This window comes from Dryobates pubescens, chromosome Z (genome assembly GCF_014839835.1).
Source record: "Dryobates pubescens isolate bDryPub1 chromosome Z, bDryPub1.pri, whole genome shotgun sequence".
NCBI lineage: Eukaryota > Metazoa > Chordata > Aves > Piciformes > Picidae > Dryobates > Dryobates pubescens.
Window position 1 is genome coordinate 81,741,720 of NC_071657.1, and position 22,300 is coordinate 81,764,019.

At 43.6% G+C, this 22,300-nt stretch overlaps 1 protein-coding gene across 1 annotated transcript; it reads left to right on the forward strand.

Moving 5' to 3' along the window:
- Positions 1 to 6,330: 6,330 nt before the first annotated feature.
- Positions 6,331 to 8,220, forward strand: LOC128899343 (MLV-related proviral Env polyprotein-like). Its single transcript, XM_054177803.1, is given in 2 exon segments — positions 6,331 to 6,429; positions 7,180 to 8,220. Coding segments are annotated over 2 exon segments (1,140 nt in total).
- The last annotated feature ends 14,080 nt before the right edge of the window (positions 8,221 to 22,300 follow it).

The window sequence follows — 22,300 nt, forward strand, 5'->3', positions numbered from 1 at the left end:
AAAACATAATAAGGAGCACATTGTTTTTGAATCTCAGTCCATAACAGTTTTAAAACTCCAAAAAGCTTCTCCTGATTAACATGACCAAGGATAGCTTTATCTAAACGTTGCACTAATCCAGCCACATAGGCTGAATCAGTAACAATGTTTACAGAACAGGAAAATTGCTGAAATACCACAGTCACAGCCCATAACTCAACAATCCAAGGAGAGCCTTCTTGGTATTCCATGCTGTTTTGCCATTGATTATCATCATACCACACGATAGCTTCTTTTCCTGTTTTTCCTGAGCAGTCAGTGAAAACTGTGGGACCAAGCACAGGGTTAGATTGACTCAATTGTTTTTGTGAAAATTAGAATAGAATAGAACAGAATAGAATAGACCAGGTTGGAAGAGACTTTCAAGATCATTGAGTCCAACCCATCAACCAATCCAACCCATCTAAACAAATAAACCATGACATCAAATACCCCATCAAGTCTCCTCCTGAAAACCTCTAATGACAGCGACTCCACCACCTCCCCAGGCAGCCCATTCCAATGGGCAATCACTCTCTCTGTGTAGAACATCTTCCTAACAGCCAACCAAAACCTCCCCTGGCGCAGCCTGAGACTGTGTCCTCTTGTTCTGATACTGGCTGCCTGGGAGAAAAGACCAACATCTGTCTGTCTACAACCTCCCTTCAGGTAGTTGTAGAGAGTGATAAGGTCACCCCTGAGTCTCCTTTTCTCCAGGCTAAGCAATTGCAGCTCCCTCAGTCTTTCCTCATAGGGCTTGTGTTCCAAACCCCTCACCAATTTCATTGCCCTTCTCTGGACTCATTCCAGCAAGTCAACATCCTTCCTAAACTGTGGGGCCCAGAACCGGACACAGTACTCGAGGTGCGGCCTAACCAGTGCAGTGTACAGGGGCAGAATGACCTCCCTACTCCTGCTGGCCACACTGTTCCTGATGCAGGCCAGGATGCCATTGGCCCTCTTGGCTGCCTGGGCACACTGCAGGCTCATGTTCAGTCTACCACCTACCAGTACCCCCAGGTCCCTCTCCACCTAACTGCTCTCCAGCCACTCTGACCCCAGCCTGTAGCACTGCATGGGGTTGTTGTGGCCAATGTGGAACCTGGCATTTGGATGTGTTAAATCTCATGCCGTTGGATTCTGCCCATCTGTTTAGCCTGTCAAGGTCCCTCTGCAGAGCCTCTCTACCCTCCAGTAGCTCAACTCCTCCCCCCAGCTTGGTTTCGTCAGCAAATTTACTGATGATGGACTCAATGCCCTCATTCAGATCATCACTAAAGATGTTAAAGAGCGTGGGGTCCAGCACTGATCCTTGGGGGACACCACTAGTGACTGGCTTCCAGCTGGATGTGGCATCATTCACCACCACTCTCTGGGCTCGGCCCTCCAGCCAGTTCCTAACCCATCACAGTGTGCTCCCGTCCAAGCCCTGGGCTCACAGCTTGGCCAGGAGTTTGCTGTGGGGGATGGTGTCAATGGCCTTGCTGAGGTCCAGGTAGACTACATCCACAGGCCTCCCCACATCCACCAGGCGGGTCACCTGATCATAGAAGGAGATCAGGTTGGTCAGACAGGACCTGCCCTTCCTAAATCCATGCTGGCTGGGCCTGATCCCTTGGCCATCCTCTAAGTGCTGTGTGATTGCACTCAAGATGACCTGTTCCATAATGTTGCCTGGCACTGAGATCAGGCTGACAGGCCTATAATTCCCCGGCTCATCCAACCGGCCCTTCTTGTGGATTGGTACAATGTTGGCCAGCTTCCAGTGTTCTGGGACCTCTCCAGTGAGCCAAGACTGCTGAAAAATGATGGAGAGCAGCTTGGCCAGCTCATCTGCCAGCTCTCTCAGCACCCTAGGATGGATCCCATCTGGTCCCATGGACTTGAATTTGTCCACCCATTTTTATTAATGGATGGGAAGGTGGATGATAGCTAATTTGACCTGTATAATTTGCCATTGTTGCTTGTAGTGCTGGACTGTTAGCAAGGCACCAATCAAAATATTCACCTTGCACTTGTATCACAATTTTTTCTGGATCCCTTGCCAAAAATTCTACACAGCGAGCTCTTGTTTTCATAATAATCTGAGCCAAAAGCTCAAACAGTCCAGGAGCAGTTTTCTTGGTTTTAAAAGGTAAAAATGCCCACTCTAAAACATGAAGAGGATCTTGCCAGTCAGAATTCCACTGTGCAAGCATTGCAAAAAGTATCAGATCATCTATTAAAACAAACACCTGAACTGATTCAGCCAAATCAATTCTCCATACATGCTTTTTATGAATGGCCTGTTCTACTTCTTCAATTACCTGCTTTGCTTCTGGAATTAAAACTCATGGTGCAGAAATATCTGAGTCCCCTCTTAATAATTCTAAGAGTGGTTGCAATTTGGAGGATGTCAACCCTAGATAAGGTCGCACCCAATTCATCATTCCTGCTAATTTCTGGACATCATTCAAGGTTTTTACATTTATTTGCAACTGAATTGGTTGAGGCATTACTGTTTGATCTTATACTTTCATGCCCAGGTACAACCATGGCTGTTGATGTTGTATTTTTTCTGGAGCAATCACTAATCCACAATTTTGTAGTGAATTTTGTGCCTCAATTTCCATTTCAGCTAGCATTGTTTGTGAAGGAGCTGCTAATAAGATGTCATCCATATAGTGATAAGAGTAGCCTAGTGGAAATGCAGCCCAAACAGGACTTAACGCTTTTGCCACAAACCACTGACAAATAGTTGGTGAGTTTTTCATACCTTGAGGTAAAACCTTCCACTGATACCTTTTGGCTGGTCCACTGTTGTTCACTGAGGGCACCATAAATGCAAATTTCTCTGTGTCCTGTTTAGCAAGAGGAATAGTGAAGAAACAATCTTTCAGATCTATTATCACAATTTCCCATTGCATTGGTATCATGATTGGTGAAGGCAACCCTGGCTGCAAAGCCCCCATAGTAGCCATCACCTCATTGATCTTTCTCAGATCATGTAACAAACGCCATTTGCCTGATTTCTTTTTTATCACAAACACAGGTGTGTTCCAAGGACTGTGTGAAGTTTCTATGTGTCCCACAGCTAACTGTTCCTCGACCAAAAGGTGCAGGGCAGCGATCTTTTCATAGGTGAGGGGTCATTGGTCCACCCAGACAGGCTTTTCTGTTAGCCATGTTAATGCCACACACCTCACAGAACATCATTTTGATGTCTTTGCATGTTTTGTATTGCAGCCTTCTCAGCTATTCTTTTCCAGCTAGTTTCAAATACTGAGTACTGAACAGGCTGAAAAATTATCTGCGCAAGGTGATGAATATCAAACGGACACAGCAGATCAGTGTCTATAATATGCAAAAACTGCATAGTTTCACTGGAATTAACACCATACTTTGCTACTGTGGATCGCAAATCCTGTATGACTTTCCAACCCAAAACCTGATGACTATCCTGCTGCCCCGATCCTGGAGCCACTTTTTCCACAGGGAAAGCCATAGGATCATCCGAAATACCCACAGGAGAAGAAGTCTCCTCTGTTCTAACTGATATATGTGGTGCATCCAAGATTTCCACCAAACCCCCGTCACCCACAGCAGCAGCTTTCTGGCGAACTTGCTGCCAAAATCTCACTGCCGAACGCGGAGTAACAGTCACACTACAGGGAGGCAGGGTCCAAGGCACAGATGGACACTCACCCCCCTCTCGGTTCTCAACATTCTTTCTCGTGGTCACAGTCACACTATGATTTACAGCTTCCCCCTCATTCTTGTCCTCTCTATCAGATGGCAGAGGGGGTAATTGCTGTTGTAAAGGCAGTGTGAAGTCTGTAGATTATTACACTGATTACATTCCTCCTTTTGTGGTAGCTAGGGACCAGCGACCGGAAGATTTCATGCTGTATGTGTAGATAAGGTTTTCTGTAGCCTACGGTACTCAGGCCATGATGTAAGCAGACGGATGTGACATTGTAACTCCAAGGTTATAAAAGCTGATAACAACCAGCAATAAACGCCATTTGCCATCCACCACATTGGTGTCAGTGTGCCGATGGACCAGCAGCCTGGGTGTGGCCGCTGTACCCCCCCCCGGACCAGGTCCTCTTTGCCTGCCACAAGCAATCAGCTTTGGCAACATTTGGTGCCAAAACCCAGGAAAACCCTTGGATTCCACAAAAGAAGTCCACTGCCGAAGAATTGCACAGGCAGTGGGGTATTGATTGTAAATCTAAAGACTTTACTCTCGCTGTGACGAGACTTTTACAACTTGGGGTCATTAAACAGCCGGTAGATATCCTTCACCCGCAAGCGTGGGAGAAAATGCTTGCTGACGAAGCGAAGTCTTCCAGCTGTGGGAAAAATCTTAAGTCATGGGGGAGGGTTGAGGAGGCTTTACAGAAAGCTAGGCAAAAACAGAAACCTTGAAAGCAGCTAGGGAGTATTTGAGAGATACTCCAAGGCTGGGAGTCAGGGCAGCTACGCAGACTTAGAGTCTCCCAGATGGTGATGATTCTGCAGAGCTTGAACAGCTGTGGGAGAGTGGCACACCCCCTACGTCCCCAAAACACCCAAGCGCCAGCCCTTATAATGACAATCAGGGGCACGCCCTGATTTCCTGGGGTGAGCTAGCTGAGGAAGTTGGGAGAGTGGGAGCTGGGGGGAGGCCACTGCGCTGTGCACCCAAAGATGGCACCGACAGACAAAGAGAAGGGCAGGGAGGGGATGCCTGGGGCGAGAAAACAGAAGAAGTGTTACAGCTATCAAGCACGCACAACCAGGAGGGGGAGGAGAAGGAGAAGGGGGAAAGCGGTGGGGGCGAGCCAGAATGGGAGGAGTGGCCCATCCGCGAGAGAAGTGGGTGGAACTGGGGCGTGAACGAGGGGCGGAGAGCCAACACTCCACCAAGCGGGAGGTGGGGAGAGCCAAGGGGGAAGGACCGACATGCTCGCAAGGGGCTTGGGTGGGACCAGAACCCGAGCAGGAGGCGGGACAGCCCAAGGAGGAGGGAACAGCCCACCCACAAGGGGAGTAGGCGGGGCCACAGCACAACCAAATGGCACAGAGACCCAGAAGCAAGCAGTCGGTCAAGCTCTGGATCAGATACCAGCGGTAGCGAGCGGAACGGGAGCATAACTAGTCAGTCGAGCTCTGGCTCGTGGAACATATCAGATACTAGCTGGTACAAATGGTATTCATCAGAGTACAGTTCTGAAGAGGAGGAAACAGAGATAGGCAGAGTGAAAAAGCAAAACATCCCCATCCATAACAAAGAAAAATTTCCCCTCACTAATTGGAGAAAAATAAAAATGGCATGTGCTGACTGGACTCCTGCTGATAACCTAGTGTTTCTAGTCCGGGTGATAGATGGGGGTCAAAGGGCCTACTCACCAGTAAATCCCAAGGATGTGCAGGCGATTGTTAAGGCAATTGCAGACAAAGGACTTAATTCTGCCATGGTCTCCACTCCATAGATGGAGTTTTTGGAGGAGATGACATGCTTCCATTTGATATAAAGCAAGTCTGCAGAATGATTCTTGATGGGGCAGGGATGATCGTTTTTAAGCAAGAGTGGGAGGATAATTGTGCAAGGCAGCTAGCCAGAATAACTGGGCCAGACGACCCGCTCCATGGCTCTAACCTGCAGCGGCTAATGGGTACAGATCCAACAATGTTTACCCCTCAGGCGCAGGCTCAAGGCCTGCGAGCCCCTGAAGTTATGACAACTACCCGTGCAGCTAGAGAGGCTATTCGCACAGTCTCTATGGCCATTGCCAAGCCATCGCCGTGGTCCTCAATAAAGCAGGGGGAAAGTGAGAGCTTTACACGGTTTGTGGATCACCTCCATGCAGCTATCAATTCTTCAGACCTGCCCGCAGAGGCCAAGGGTCCGCTCACAGCGGAATGCCTACGCCAGCAGAGCGACTCAGTGACCAGAGAAATCTTACGATCACTGCCAGCAGGGGCGACCCTTGCAGACATGATTAAGCATGTTGTAAAAGAAGGACAGTTGGCCCCGATCCAGGCGACAATGGCCGCAATGGCCAATGTAATGGCATGTTTCCCGAACTCGTTGCCCCCGAGGGAGGCAGCCAGCTATATGGCCCAACTGGCAGCCCAGCTGAACCTGCCTACATTTCAGGAACAGCAGGAACCACCCCTTGGTGGCGAGACCCCAGAGTGGCCCTGGCAGTAAAATGTGACAGTCCGCCAGCAGTGTGGGGAACTTGCTCCCTCTACAACATCCCACATGATCAAACCAGATCTTCAGAATAAAACTAATGAAAACGGTGAGTTTCTGTTCACAGGATTGGATCACTGGATACCCACATGACCCGCGTATCTCGCTGTCAGGAGAGCCCAATGAGCCACCAGATACACCATCCAAGCCTGGGAGACCAACACTTGCAGAACCCAGACAACAGCAGAGTAACCTTTGCAAAAGAGGGTTGCAATACCTTTGTGTGATCTTGATTCTAGCACCTATTGCTGTAGGGTGGGCGGAATCAGATTACCGCAGTCACCAGGCCCATCAACCATTCATATGGACACTGTCTCGAGGGGATTGATCGGTTGTGAGAACCTTAATAACGGTGGGGGGTCCTAGCTTTCTGGTTACACTATGTGAGCTAGTTAATGCAAAGGGGGCATGTGACAGTAAATCACCATTGTTTCACATGTGTCCTAGCTCCAACCCCAGAAAATCCTATTGCAATCAGCCAGGTCACTATTTTTGTGCATATTGGGGTTGTGAGACAATTGCCCCCATGTGGATTACAAAGCCCCTCGACCCTTACTTAAATGTAACTCAGTGTTCTGTCGGATGCAGACCACAACCAGAGCATCGTGCTTTTGATGCACAGGGAAGAGTTCACACTATAGTGCGGGATCGTAAGACATGGAGCTTGAATGTCATCCAATTTCAGAACCCCAGTTGGCTTGTAGGGAGAAGTTGGGGATTTTCGGTATGTTGAAACAGGGAAGGACAGAGGTGGATTGATTACTATTAAGAAGGAACCGATTGAAAATGATCCTTTGCCAGCAGGTCCTAACCAAGTTTTGAAGGTAGAATCTAAGAGTAACACCAAAAGCCTAACCATAAGCACCCCAGACCATGTAAGAGATGTGACTGCCCCAGCCTCGGACGAGAGCTTTGGGGAGGAATCTTTGTGGAAATAGATACAGGTTAGTTATTCCGTGTTAAATGGATCAAATCCAAATCTTACAGAACATTGTTGGTTGTGCTATGGGATAAGGCCACCTTTTTATGAAGCCGTGGGAATAGCAACACCAGTCCGGTACATGGACGATATCAACCTGGCGCAATGCAAATGGAAGACAGAGAGGCAAGGAATAACGTTAACGCATGTGAGAGGGAGAGGGGTATGTGTAGGTAAGGTTTCTGAGGAGAAGAGAAAACTGTGTATAAATGATGGAAGGGGTTCTGATAAGCTCAGAAGACCTGCAAAATGGTTATTACCAGCTGAAAACACTAAGTGGGTCTGTTCCATTGTGGGAGTTACACCTTGGTTAGCCTTAGATTATTTTGATGAAACTTTAGAATTTTGTGTACAAGTAGCAGTAGTCCCCAAAATTTTTTATCACTCTGAAGAGTCTGTCTATGATGTGCAGGTCGTTTCGGACCACCACCTGTCTAAAAGAGAACCCTTTACCGCACTAACAATAGCAATGTTAATGGCTTTAGGGGGAACAGGAGTAGCTACTGGAGTAACCTCACTAGTACAGCAAAGTAAAGAATTTCATGCTCTTAGAGCGGCAGTAGATGAAGATTTGGCTAGAATTCAACAATCGATAAGTGCCCTTGAAAAGTCCTTGAGATCGATGTCGGAGGTAGTTTTACAGAACCGCAGAGGACTGTATCTCATGTATTTATAACGAGGCGGGGTGTGTGCTGCATTAGGAGAGGAGTGCTGTGTGTATGCAGATCACACTGGAGTTGCCAGAGATTCCATGTCCGAACTCAGAGATGGTTTAGAAAAGAGGAAGAAAGATAGGGAAGCCCAACAAGGGTGGTTTGACTCATGGTTTAATCATTCTCCGTGGTTAACCACCCTGGTATCTACCCTTGCAGGACCAATTGTAACAATCATTCTAGCACTGATTTTCGGACCTTGCATATTGAACAGGCTCGTGTCTTTTGTCAAGAGCCGTTTGGAAAAGGTCAACATTATGTTAGTAGAAGCCCAACAGTTGTTGTAGAAAAGCACTGATTAGCACTTTTCAGCTATTTTCACCTATGCACTGTTGTAGAAGAGCACTGGTTAGCACTTTTAGCTATTTTTAGCTATGCACTAAACACTACTAGCCTGGTGTGCCTTATATTTCTTGTGTGAAACTATTTTTTTACAACTTTTTATATTTTCTTGTAGACCCTTTTTTATTTAGGTATAGAGTGTTTTATATTTTTAGGTAGATTTAGGACATATATTTTTTACGGCTATGATAAGGTACTAACACTGGAAGGATTTAACACTGGAATAGAGATTTTAGGATTGTTACATTTCTTTTTGTTAATTTAGTTAAGCATAAGGAGGGGGGAAATGTGGTAGCTAGGGACCAGCGACCGGAAGATTTCGTGCTGTATGTGTAGATAAGGTTTTCTGTAGCCTATGGTACTCAGGCCATGATGTAAGCAGATGGATGTGACATTGTAACTCCAAGGTTATAAAAGCTGATAACAACCAGCAATAAATGCCATTTGCCATCCACCACATTGGTGTCAGTGTGCCGATGGACCAGCAGCCTGGGTGTGGCTGCTGTACCCACCCCCGGACCAGGTCGTCTTTGCCTGCCACAAGCAATCAGCTTGTAAAAATAAAAGGCAACACCTTTTCTACATATCCTTTCCACTGCTCTCTCAGAGATTGATAAACCAATGGCATTTTTGCAAAGTCTTTGGGGTTTTTCCAATTCATCGGGAACTTAAGTTGATCATTAGGAGAAAGTTGCTTCTCAGCAGCGCTTGTTATGTGTTGCGCTGCTGCATCTACTCCTGAGGAGCCAGACAAGGGGGGACTAGAGGGTGCAGAGGGTGCCGGCATGTCCTCTACTGATTTATTTGTTTCCCCCATAGCCAAATCATTCCCTTCCTCTTCTTCCTCCTCCTGCTCCTGTGTAAGCTCTTTTAGTGCATCATAAAGCAGGCACCAGGTAATAGCCATATCAACCAGTTCCTTGTTTCCTTTTGAGATAGCATCCCACAAGTAACTACCTAGCTTGTGCCAGGCAGGAATGCTGAAGGCTGTAACGGAGGAAGGCTCAAAACCTTGCTGCTTGCCCCAAAAGAGTAATTTTCTTAAGTCAAAATCATTAACATTTAGACCCCTACATTTCAATAACAATTTCCAGGTTCCAAGGACTAAGTCCTCATCTTTTGTTAATTTCTGACCCTTTATGTTCCCAGTGGCTCACCTACCTCACCCGGGCAGGTGTCAAAGTTCAGGTCCAGACCAAAAGGCAGATCCCACTGCTCTCAGCTACACTGGGCTCCATCACCGTTGCTGCATGCACCTGCAGCCCAAACGTCTTCAACTCATTTCTTGGGTCAACACGTCGGGTGTCACCATTTGTTGCTGTATGGGGGTCGGGGTATAGATAAGGTGACAGTCTGTGCAACAAGAATCAAACACAAGTAGAGCATATAGAAGGCCAAAAAGCGACTGATTTATTTCAGCACACAACTCATATATTGTGTGTATTGTTAATGTGGCTGCCTGCAATTGGTTAATGAACTTTTCTCAAGATTCTCATGGGTCAGCGATAGCATTGCCATAGTTACTTGTTAAGATAGTCCAGGTGGCCTCCCATCTTATCTTGTGGTTGCTTATTCCCACTCATTCTGTCCAGGGAGTTTCCGGGTTCTCATGGGTGTTTTCTCACCAAAGCTCTTCCAAGGGTTCACAGATGCATCACAGTCCCCCACAATCCTATCTAACTGGAGAGGTCTCAATGGACTGGAAAGTAGCAAATGTAACATCCATCTACAAGAAAGGCAGAAAGGAGGATCTGGGAAACTATAGACCTGTCAGTCTGACCTCATGTGACCATTTTAAGCTTTGCCTTTAAGAAAGGGACAGTTGCTGGAACACTCTGGCTGAATGTAATGAAAACAAAGATAAAGTCTAAATGAATTTCATTGGTAGATTAGTAAAATGCAACTTTAAGTTTTAGTTCAGTTTTGAGTCTCAGCCAGTTCTGTTCTGCTCTGTCTTTTCAGCCTGTCTGCTTCTGAGCAACAGCTGTGGGAGCTAACCTTGATAACAGATAAGAAAAAAACTAATTCTTGCATGTGCTTTGAGCCTAACTGAATTTCCTCCTTAATAATTACCTTTTCTCTCTCTCTAACCCTTTTTGGGGAAAAAGGGAGGTAGGGGGAGAGAGAAGGTATGGGGTGGGGGGACCCTCCTCTGGCTGGAGGAGGGAGTTTTGTTCTGTATTACTTTCTTTGCTGTGTATTCCTGTATATATATTGTAAATACTGTATATTGTGTATATTGTTATTGCTCATTACCAAAATATGTTCGTGTAAGCAGAATCTTTCCTTTGCTTTTCCAGCCTCTACCCCTTTGCTGATTCATGGGTTATGTCAGAGACTGACTTTAGTAGTATCCATATATTTTTAATCATATAGGATGCAAAAGATCTGAACCAATCAAGGCCATTCCCTCAGCATATCAGGAAGGATAACACTCGTATACATTGTCTTTGTTACAATTATAAACATAAGGAAGAGACAGAACACACAAAAAAGAGACAAATATGTACCTTTAGAGGGAAAATTCAAAGTTATTCACAGAGTCTGGTTGAAGAGCTGGTAAACCTGACATATCTCGGGATTTTCCATGACCTTCTGAAGTTACAGATAAACAGCAGTTGGTGGGGCTCTAAAATGCCAGTAGGCGCCTGTATGTGAGCATGTGTATTGCTCCTCTTTTAGACATTCAAACAGACTTCCGTATTCTTGCAAAGCTTATTAAACCCTATCTTTTTCTTCCCCAAAAACATGTCCTAGGTAGAGTAAAATAAGCAGACTAACTGTCTTACAGATTAAAGTATTTAGTTTCCATTTGAACCCATGAATCTTTTATTCAAAGTTACACTACAATCCAGATTCATTGTATGGGGGCCTGCAATTCTCTTCTTTTTCTTTGTAGGTATTTAATTCCTTCTTGAATCTACAGAGAGCCTTTGTACCCACCACTGGGCTATGCATCTCTTGGTGTACTTAGTCTGGAAATGCCTCTGCTCACTACGTGAATGAATTTTACCATACATAACATATTTAACCAAAGCCATATTCTGTGAGAGTGTAGCAAATTGAAAATTGATTTCCACAGTTTTCAAAATTGCTCTCACAGTAAAGAACATGGAATATTCCAATATGTTAATTTACAAGTGTCAAATAAAGCGGAGGAAAAGGCAAAGAATTGTTACACCATGTTTAACATGATCTTTATATAATTAAAAACAAACAAACAAACAAAACCAAACAACCCAAAAAATTGAACCACACCACCAGAACAAAAAATAAACAATTGTTGGAAACAGAGTGCAAAAATATTACCAGAGCAGTTTTCCTACAAACATGTGGGAGTCATTAAGACTCTGCATGCATTCTTCACATTTTCTTCTGTATGAAAACACCAAGCAGATGAAGGATAAATCTCCTAAAGGATGTATTTTAATTTGAAAGTAGATAGAAGACTGATCAGATCACTCATATGTGTTGCATTTGGAATCAGCTTGCCTAAAGAACTTTTACTAGTTTTGTTTTTTAACTATTTTTTTTTTGTGTGGTACTTAAAAAAAACTTCTCTTCAGTTTGATAAATGGGCCAGTTGTCTTACTTCTGATCTGAACCTTAACCCAGTTCTTTGGTGAAGACTATAAAAAGAAAAGTGTGGAGTGTATTTTATTGTGTTGTGGGTTGTTGGTTTTTTTTTTTTTCTTAATATGAAAGTAGTTAATCTTTTTCTTTACTCTCAACTGCGTGCTTCAAACATAACTCACTTTGCCTGCAACCATGAGATACTCGATGATCCTTGCATCAGTGTCAGGGCTGCTTCATAAATCAGCCAGCAGGACATGGTTCAAAAGCCAAATTCTGAGTGCTCCCATGGGGTCTCGATGGGTTACCTTTGAACTGGGGCAAGCCCTCATAGGTCCCAGCTTGTTTGAACTCCATAACTCGGTCTTCCATATAAGTATGTATCAAGATAATGGGTCTTCTGGGTTCTTACTTCAGATGCTTAGAGTATTTGACATTAGAATTAATGCCAGTTCTTTTTGTTGCTAGATTCTCCAGGTATTCAGAGTACAATTTTGAGCATTATAGATGCCACCAGTACTCATTATTCCACCTCCCACACCTCAGTGGAATTCTTAAGTGACAAGAAGATGCAAAAATACAGATGGCATAATTATACATTTTGCAGTTGATTAATCACCACAAAACATTAATCACATTTGGTATAACAATGCATAATCAAATGCTTTATAGTAAAAATTAAGTTTCTTTCTGATAGGGAATAGATTCCTTGAGGATATTGACTTCGCTTTTCAGCATCTGTTTTGCACCAGTTCCACATCTGCATTTGATTTAATCAGTTTTAGGTCTCTGGAAAAATATAGCTTTAAGGTTTATTTCATGTTTCTAAGTGTGTATGTTAATAACAGCAGAAGTGCAGATAGGGATGTATCTGCTGTGACAAACTACTCCTTGCATGCTACACTGACTAATTTTATGCTTTCAATTAGTTTTTTACTTTTCGTCTTTTAAGTTAGTTTGTTAAAAGGAATAAAAAATTTCTTTTGAAATAATTCAATATTGACAGAAGAAAGAGGGTCTAGTTAGTACAGTGAAGGGTGAAATTCAGATAGCTTATTATAATTGGCAGCATCAAAGGCATGAGAAGTTGTTGTGGGTCCAGTAGACAAGGCATGAGACTGCAGCCCATCACATCAGATATACTTACTACCCCACTGTGATGCCTTTTACTCCCCAGTCTTTACAGCCAATCATATAGAGCTCCCCTGCCAAGGAATAATCTTTATTAGTGGTTCAAAGCTATGATTTTTCACCACTGATCAAGCATAATCTGGATTTAATTGTTCGCTTCTAAGGGATACTCTTCCATAGACAACATAAATCCCTCTAAAATCCAAGAGGACTCCTCCATAATATTAACTTTTCCATTTTTGTTTAAATCTAACATGCCATAGACACCTTTTAGTAGGTTAAATAATTTATCTGCAAGACATAAACCAGGGAAATACTTCTGTTCAGACAAAGGTTAATGAAGTTTAATTAGGATGTGGAAACTCAGACTTCTCAAATGCATTCTGATGAAGGTTTTTGATAATGTTTCTCCACCTTTCTCAAGGAAGTATCTTTATGATCAGAAAGAATTAGAAAGGAGACTTAATTCTCTCTCAGTCTGCTCTAAAACAACTGTTGCCTTAAATTGGAGAGAAATATTCTCTGTTCCACTTCGATATGTATGTTATGTATGTCTTTCTGTTTCTCCTTTGTTACTCTATCTTAGCTTTAAGCATCCTCCTGTCTTATCTGTCAATCCCATGGAGACATATAAGTTATTGTATTGTCACTGGCACTTAGTTCTCCTGAATCACTTTTGGAAGGCACATGATTTTTCTTCTGATTGTAAAGAAGGTGTCCATAGCACTGTGACAAATTCAGGGTGATTGGTTAGAAAACTAAACTAAGAGGAATATCCTGGTTCAGATATGAAACCACTGACTTCCGCTGGAGCTTTCATAATTAAGAAACAGACCATCCCAGGGTAAAAAACAAACAGACAAAGAACAACAACAGCAAAAAAACCCAGTAATAAAATTATTTTTAGAGTTACAAGTCAATTTGTACTGTATAGTACTTTAAACTATGAATTATACCACTTATTTTAAAAAAGAAATTTCTGCTAACAGATTATTGAGGAAAACTGTGCAAAGAAAAATCAATAAGAAGCTGTATCTCATATTCAGTGCATTCACCTCTTGATTTTAATACCTAAGTGTGTGTTTCAGAGTGGGCATGTACTGTAAAAATATTCAGATTTATCGTATGTTTGTATGAAGGACAACAAGAAAGCAAGAGCATATTTGTGTGTGTAATGCTATTTGCTGCTACATGAATGTTACATGTAAATTAACCATGCAACCTACAAGGACTTATAAAAACAAAAAACAACTTAACAAAAACATACACACACGTATTTTAAGCTAAACTAGATCAACTAGGTTTTGAAACAAAGAACTGAAGCATGTTTTCTGAACATTTAATTTGTCAGCTGATGCTTAAAATTGGGATGTTACTGCCTTTTGTGAAATAATTTTAGGGCTATGGAGAGTGGTGCTGTAGAAATAAAGTGACTAATGCTAAAAGAAACCTCAAAAGGATGTTGAAAAACACAGCAAGAGTTGATTCTGAAGCTGGAGATAGGGAAGCATTATGTTTTATTTTGCCTTCTAATGTAAGCCCCAAAGCATTGTTTCACTAAAATGGGTCTGCTACCTGAACTGAATCCAACTCAGTCTCTTAGAACAAATGCAGTGATGAAAAACCCATTCAGCATGTCACTGTAAAATTTCCTTGTTTATTGCTGGAGTGAGCAGAGCACAAGGTCTTCACATCCACAGATTTTGATTTCTATTTTATTGCATACTGAGGAGATGTAGAACCAGCTGTGCCCTGCTTATTCATAACAGCTACTTCTCCAGCATCTCTACTGATAACAAGAGAATTCGTTAAATGGTAACTGTTCACAGTTATGAGATATCATCTCTGAATCCTTAAGGACACATAAAGGTGTTGCTGTGATTGGTGGTAGATGGGAAATTTTTTTACTTGCCTTGGAAAAGCTTTTGTTTTTACTGTAAATGCAAAATTCCTTTGTTATTCCACTATGCTTTTGAGCCTTTGAGTCCAAGAATTTTGTTCCCTAATCACGTTTGTCAATGAGTAAGGAGAATTTAAGGATCATTATTTAATCCTGGATACATCACTTTGTTCATCTACCAAACAGAAGCTGAAGATACACTCTGGAGATATTCAAAACCCACCTGGATACATTCCTGTGTGATCTGGTATAGGTGATCCTGCTCTGGAAAGGGCATTGGACTAGATGATCTTTTGAGGTCCCTTCCAACCCCTAATATTCTGTGATTCTCTGACCCAGCCAGGGCTCGTAGAGGCCAGGAATCATGATGCTTCTGATACAGTGTCATTTGAGGAATATCTGCAGAATCCCACAATACTTTAAAAAAATATAGTCTGGAACATGTGCATATTTTCTCAGTATTTTTGAAATGAATCCATCTACTTTAGTACAAGTTCTTTAGTGTGTAAGTTTTCTGTTCTAGTGCACTTCATGCAAAGTATATTTAGTATTAACACTGTTGGATAATCTTTTCATCCTCAGTGACAATATTTTAAAATAGGATATAAAATATTTCAGAAAGAATTCTAGACTGTCAGTAAATGGAAAAGCAATGGAGCAATAGATATTTTTTCATCCCTGTTCTTAGTGTCTAACATTGAGAGAGAGAGAGAATCTAGTCCTTCATTATACTTGCAAATGTTAGAAACACATTTTTCTGATCTCTATGATCAATAAACACTTCAGTGGTTTTAAACATTCTCTAGTAGACATTTATATCTGCTTTAGCAGTCTTAGACTTCATCATTTTACCATAAATTTAGAATTGAATAGAATAAACCAGGTTGGAAGAGACCTTCAAGATCGTCATGTCCAGCTCATCAACCAATCCAACCCACCTAAACAAATAAACCCTGGCACCAAGCACCCCATCAAGTCCCCTCCTGAACACCTCCAATGAGGGTGACTCCACCACCTCCCCGGGCAGCCCATTCCAACGGCCAATCACTCTCTCTGTGTAAAACTTCCTCCTAACCTCCAGCCTAAACCTCCCCTGGTGCAGCCTGAGACTGTGTCCTCTTGATCTGGTACTGGCTGCCTGGGAGAAGAGACCAACCTCCACCTGTCTACAACCTCCCTTCAGGTAGTTGTAGAGAGCAATAAGGTCACCCCTGAGTCTCCTCTTCTCCAGGCTAAGCAACCTCAGCTCCCTCAGTCCCTCCTCATAGGGCTTGTGTTCCAAGCCCCTCACCAACTTCATTGCCCTTCTCTGGACTCATTCCAGCAAGTCAACATCCTTCCTAAATTGAGGGGCCCAGAACTGGACATAGGACTCGAGGTGCGGCCTAACCAGTGCAGTGTACAGGAGCAGAATGACCTCCTTGCTCCTGCTGGCCACACTGTTAATGATGCAGGCCAGGATGCCATTGGCCCTCTTGGCTGCCTGGGCACACTGCAGGCTCATGTTCAGCCTACCATCAACCAGCACCCCCAGGTCCCTCTCCACCTGGCTGCTCTCCAGCCACTCTGACCCCAGCCTGTAGCTCTGCATGGGGTTGTTGTGGCCAATGTGCAGAACCCGGCACTTGGATGTGTTAAATCTCATGCCGTTGGACTCTGCCCATCTGTCCAGCCTGTCGATGTCCCTCTGCAGAGCCTCTCTACCATCCAGCAGATCAACTCCTGCCCCCAGCTTTGTGTCATCTGCAAATTCACTGATGATGGACTCAATGCCCTCATCCAGATCATCAATAAAGATGTTAAAGAGTATGGGGCCCAGCACTGATCCTTGGGGCACACACACCACAAGTGACTGGCCACCAGCTGGATGTGGCCCCATTCACCACCACTCTCTGGGCTCAGCCCTCCAGCCAGTTCCTAACCCACTGCAGTGTGCTCCTGTCCAGGCCATGGGCTGACAGCTTGGCCAGGAGTTTGATTTCTAAAGGTCTAAGAGAATAATGTATGCAACTGGATGAATGTATGTCTGAGAAAAATCAGCAAGATCCTTCATGACCACAGAATGCAATTCACTCCAGGAATATTGTTATGGGACAGCATAAGAGTATATTTTAAAAGGATCTGCAGTTGGGTTTGTATAGCAGATATATTCAAACTTGTAGAACTCCAGTGTAGACACCAATAAATCCTCCAGGAAAATTAATATCTCTAGGAAAGCAGGTTCATCTTGATCAGGTTGCACAGAAATGTGTCCAGCTAGCTTTTGAAGTCTCCAGAGAAGGAGACTCCACATCCTGTTTGGACAGCCTTTTTGGTGCTCCACCTTATGTTTAGGCAGAACTTCCTGTGCTCTAGTTTGTGCCCCTAGCTCCGTATCCTACCACTTTCCACCACTCCAAGTAGTCTGGTCCCACCCTCTTGACACTTGTCTGTTAGATATTAATAAACATTGATAAGATCCCTCACAATCTTCTCTCCTTCTGGCTGAACAGCCTCAAGTCTTTCCACCTTTCCTCATTAGGAGATATGCTCCAGTCTCCTTGTAATTTTTCAAGTCCTATGATGGAATCTCTCCAGTAGCTCCTAGTCTCTCTTGAACTGGGGCCAGAAATAGACACCGTACTCCAAAAGTATTCACACTAGGGCATATAGAGGGGAAGGAGAACCTCCCTGAACACTGGTGGACACATTCTTCCTAATGCTGCCAGAACAGCATTAACCTTCTTGGTGACACTACTCTCTTGTAGTTAACTTGTTTTCCACCAGCACTCCCACTTCCCACCAGGTTTATCCCTATTTTGTACTGATGCAGAGGGATGTCATCTAGAGGGACCTGGACAAGCTGGAGAGGTGGGCCCAGATAAATGTCATGGGGCTCAACAAGAGCAAGTTCAGGGTTCTGCACCTGGGCCAGAACAATCCTCACTATCAATACAGACTAGGGCATGATATGGTAGAACTCAGTCCTACAGAAAAGAACTTGGGAGTGCTGAGGGATGAGAAGCTGGACATGAGCACTTGCAGCCCAGAAGGCCAGTCACATCCTGGCTGCATCAAAAGATGAATGAAGAGACAGAATGGGGCACTTGGTGCCATAGATTAGTTGACTAGATAGTGTTGGATGATAGGTTGGACTCGATCTCAAAGGTCTTTTCTAACCTGGTTTATTCTATTCTATTCTATTCTATTCTATTCTATTCTATTCTATTCTATTCTATTCTATTCTATTCTATTCTATTCTATTCCATTCCATTCCATTCCATTCCATTCCATTCCATTCCATTGTAGTGGTGAGAGAAAGTTCAGTTCTCACACACACACAAAGAAACCATGACTAACTCAGTCGGAGAAGCAGTAAATGGATAAGGGCTATATTTACAAGCAGGATGAGATGCAGTGAATATGTACACAATATACAGTATTTACAATATATACAGAAATATACAGCAAAGAATGTAACACAGAAGAAAACTTTCCCTCCTCCAGCCAGGAGGGTCCCCCCGAACTGTGCCCCCCTTCTCCCCCTACCTCTTTTTTCTCCCAGCAAGGGTTAGAGAGAGAAAAGGTAATTATTAAGGAGGAAATTCTGTTAGCTCAAAGTGTATGCAAGAATTAGTTTCTTATCTGGTTAGCTCAGTTAATTCAAGGTCAACTCCGTCCAGCACCGCTGTTGCTCAGAGAGTGAAACAGACAGACTGAAAAAGACAGACTGAAAAAGACAGACTGAACTGACTGAGATTCAAACTGAACTAAAGCTAAAAATTTATTTAAAGTTGCATTCTATCAATCTACCAATGAAATTAGTTTAGAATTATCTTTGTTTTCAATTGTTATACCAAAACATTCAGCCAGAGTATTCCAGTAACTATCCCTTTCTTAAAACTGTCTAAAACTGTCACAATCCACCCCTTCTAAAAAATTTCATTGGCTGTTCACACTGTCCATCCAATCTAAAACAATATCTACAATTTGTAAGTAAAGTTCATAGTCCATATCCTCAGAAGTAGATGATTCAGAAGTCCAAGAAAATCAGGAAACAAGAAAATGGAATACAGTTTGTCTCTTCACAGATGAAGTGAAGAAAGGGATGAGGGACTCTCAGTTGACTCAGGGCTCTCAGGGTTCTCAGGGTTCGTGCACTGTAGATTCATCATGGATTCTTCCTTTGTGTGTGATGTATCTGTACAACACTCTGAAATTAAACTCTCTCAGCTATAGTTAAATTTCTTTATGGAATACACTGAATTTCACCATTCTCTTGCATTACCCAGTAAGTGTGACCAGGACCTTCAGCTGAAACAACCCCTCGGACAGGTTTAGCCTCTCCTGAGGGAGAAAATACCCGAACAGTTTTACCTAACAGATTATTTTCTTTAACAACAGGAACTCTACCACCTTCTACCTTCTGTAGAAGATCTGAGTGTGCCGGTCCAGCTCAATTTACTGAACCTCTACTAGTCACCAGCCAGGTTGCTTGTGCTAAATGTTTTTCCCAGTTTTTCAAAGATCCACCCCCCATGGCTTTGAGAGTGGTCTTCAACAAACTGTTGCAGCATTCAATCTTCCCTGCAGCTGGTGCATAGTAGGGGATGTGGAATATCCACTCAATGCCATGCTCTTTGGCCCAGTTCTTTACAAGATTGTTTTTGAAATTAATTCCATTGTCTGACTCAATCCTCTCTGGAGTTCCATGTCTCCACAAGATTTGTCTCTCCAGACCAAGAACGGTGTTGTGTGCAGTTGCATGTGCAACTGGATAAGTTTCCAACCATCCAGTGTTTGCCTCTACCATAGTAAGCACATATTGCTTACCAGAATGAGAACGTGGTAGAGTGATGTAGTCAATCTGCCAAGTTTCACCATACTTATACTTTGACAATCCGTCACCATACCATAAGGGTTTAATTCGCTTTGCCTGCTTAATAGCAGCACAGATATCTCAGTCATGGATGACTTGCGTGATAGCATCCATGGAAATGTCTATGGATCTGTCACAAGCCCATTGGTATGTTGCATCTCTGCCTTGATGTCCTGACGAATTGTGAGCCCACCAAGCTAAGAATATCTCACCTCAGTGTTTCCAGTTGAGATCAAGATCAGAGTCCATGTCTACTTGAGAAACTCTTGAAGCTAGATCTGCCTGATGGTTGTGTTGCTGTTCCTCAGTAGCTTTGCTCTTAGGAATGTGAGCATCAATGTGTCTCACCTTTGCTGGAATTCTCTCGATTCTATCAGTAATGTCCTGCCACAGGTCAGCTGTCCAAATAGGCTTTCCTTTTCTTTGCCAACCATTCTTCTTCCAGTCCTTTAGCCAACCCCATTGGGTTGGTAGCATTGGCTACCATCCATGAGTTGGTGTAGAGATAAAACTTTGGTCGTCTCTCATGTTCAGCTACATTGAGAGCTAGCTGGACAGCTTTTACCTCTGCAAATTGACTGGATTCTCCTTCTCCATCCTTTGCTTCTGCAACTTGGCATGTTGGACTCCACACTTCAGACTTCCACCTCAGGTTTTTTCCAACAAGATGACAGGAACTCTCTATGGACAAAGCATACTTCTTTTCACCATCAGAAAGGTCATTGTAAGGAGGAGCTTCCTCAGCCTGAGTTACTGTCTCCTCTGGAGGTTTAGTACACTTGGTGCTCTCAGGCAATTTGAGCTCTCTGTGTTATCAGAGCCATCTACTTGGACCAGATGGAGTCTGTAGCATGATGTGGTGTGGAACCTTTGCCTTTGAACATCCAATTCAAAACTGGTAATTTGCCTCTGAACCTCTGTAACCTCGACTCCAGAAACCAAGAGGCTGTATTCATGTCTCACCTGCAACTCTTTGCCACAAGCACCAGGTTGGACCATTGTCACTTGCAGCTGTACACAAAGTATTCTTAATGTCTGGACTATCTCAGACAGGTTGCAGACCCATTGCTTGAACTACCTGTTGCTTTATCTGGTCAAAGGCTGCTTCTTGTTCAGGTCCCCAGTGGAAACTGTTTCTCTTTCAAGTCACATCATACAGAGGTTTCACAATCTGACTGTATCCAGAGAAGTACAGTCTCCAAAATCCCACTATCCCCAAGAAACGTAGAGTTTCTTGCTTGTTCATGGGATTTGACATGGTAGAGACTCTGTTTACCATATCCACTGGAATTTGTTGGCATCCATCCTGCCACTGCACTCCCAGAAACTGGATCTCTCTGGTAGGTCCTTTCACCTTGTCTCACTTGATGGTGAAACCTGCATTCAGAAGAATGTCCATGATTTTGTTACCTTTCTCGAAGAATTCTTCAGCAGTTTTACCCCTGACGATGATATCATCAATGAACTGGATGTGTTCTGGAGCACCACCTTACTCCAGAGCATCATGGATCACTGCATGACAGATGCTTGAACTGTGGATCCAGCCCATTGGCAGTCTGTTGAAAGTGTACTGGATTCCTCTCCAGGTGAAAGCAAACTGAGGCCTGCATTCCTCTGCTATGGGAATAGAGAAGAAGGCATTAGCAATGTCTATGGTAGCATACCATTTGGCCTCTTTGGATTCCAGCTCATATTGGAGTTCCATCATGTCTGGTACTGCTGCACTCACAGGTGGAGTTACTTCATTCAGGGCTCAGTAGTCGACTGTCAGACGCCAGTCTCCATTCGGCTTTCACACAGGCCACACTGGACTGTTGAAAGGCGAATGAGTTTTGCTGATGACTTTCTGACTTTTCAACTGACGAATCAGATTCTGAATGGGCAACAAAGAGTCATGGCTGGTTCTGTATTGCCTGTGATGCACAGTCTGAGAAGCAACCGGCAACTTAATGTCCTGAATCTTGTGTTGTCCCACAACTGCAGATTCATCAGAAAGCTCAGGTCTAGCAGACAGCTTCAGCTTTTGTCCATCAATTTCTACAGATGCTACTCCAAAAGCCCATTTGTAACCTTTAGGGTCTTTGAAATGCCCTTCTCCCAGAAAATCAATTTCCAAAATACAAGGTGCGTAAGGTCCGGTCACAACAGTATGCTTCTTCCACTGTTTACCAGTTAAACTTAGATCAACTTCTATCTTAGTTAAATCTTGAGATCCACCAGTGACTCCCAGAATAGTTATAGGCTCTGATCCCTGATAATTTGATGGCAATATGGTGCACTGAGCTCCTGTGTCAACCAAGGCCCTGTACTTCCGAAAGTGTGAAGTGCCAGGCCACTGGATGTACACATCCCAATAGATTCTGTTATCTCTATTATCCCTCTCCTTCCCCTGGCAGGAGGCAGGGCACCCCTAATTATGGGGAATATGTCCACATGTGCAATGAGCACAGTGTGCAGTGTTAGAACCGGAGCCACAGTTGGGGCTATTGGAGTTGTCCTGGGGAACTGTGGAAGTAATAGCTACCCTGCTGGTATTGCTACCTCGGCTTCTGCCACTTTGCAG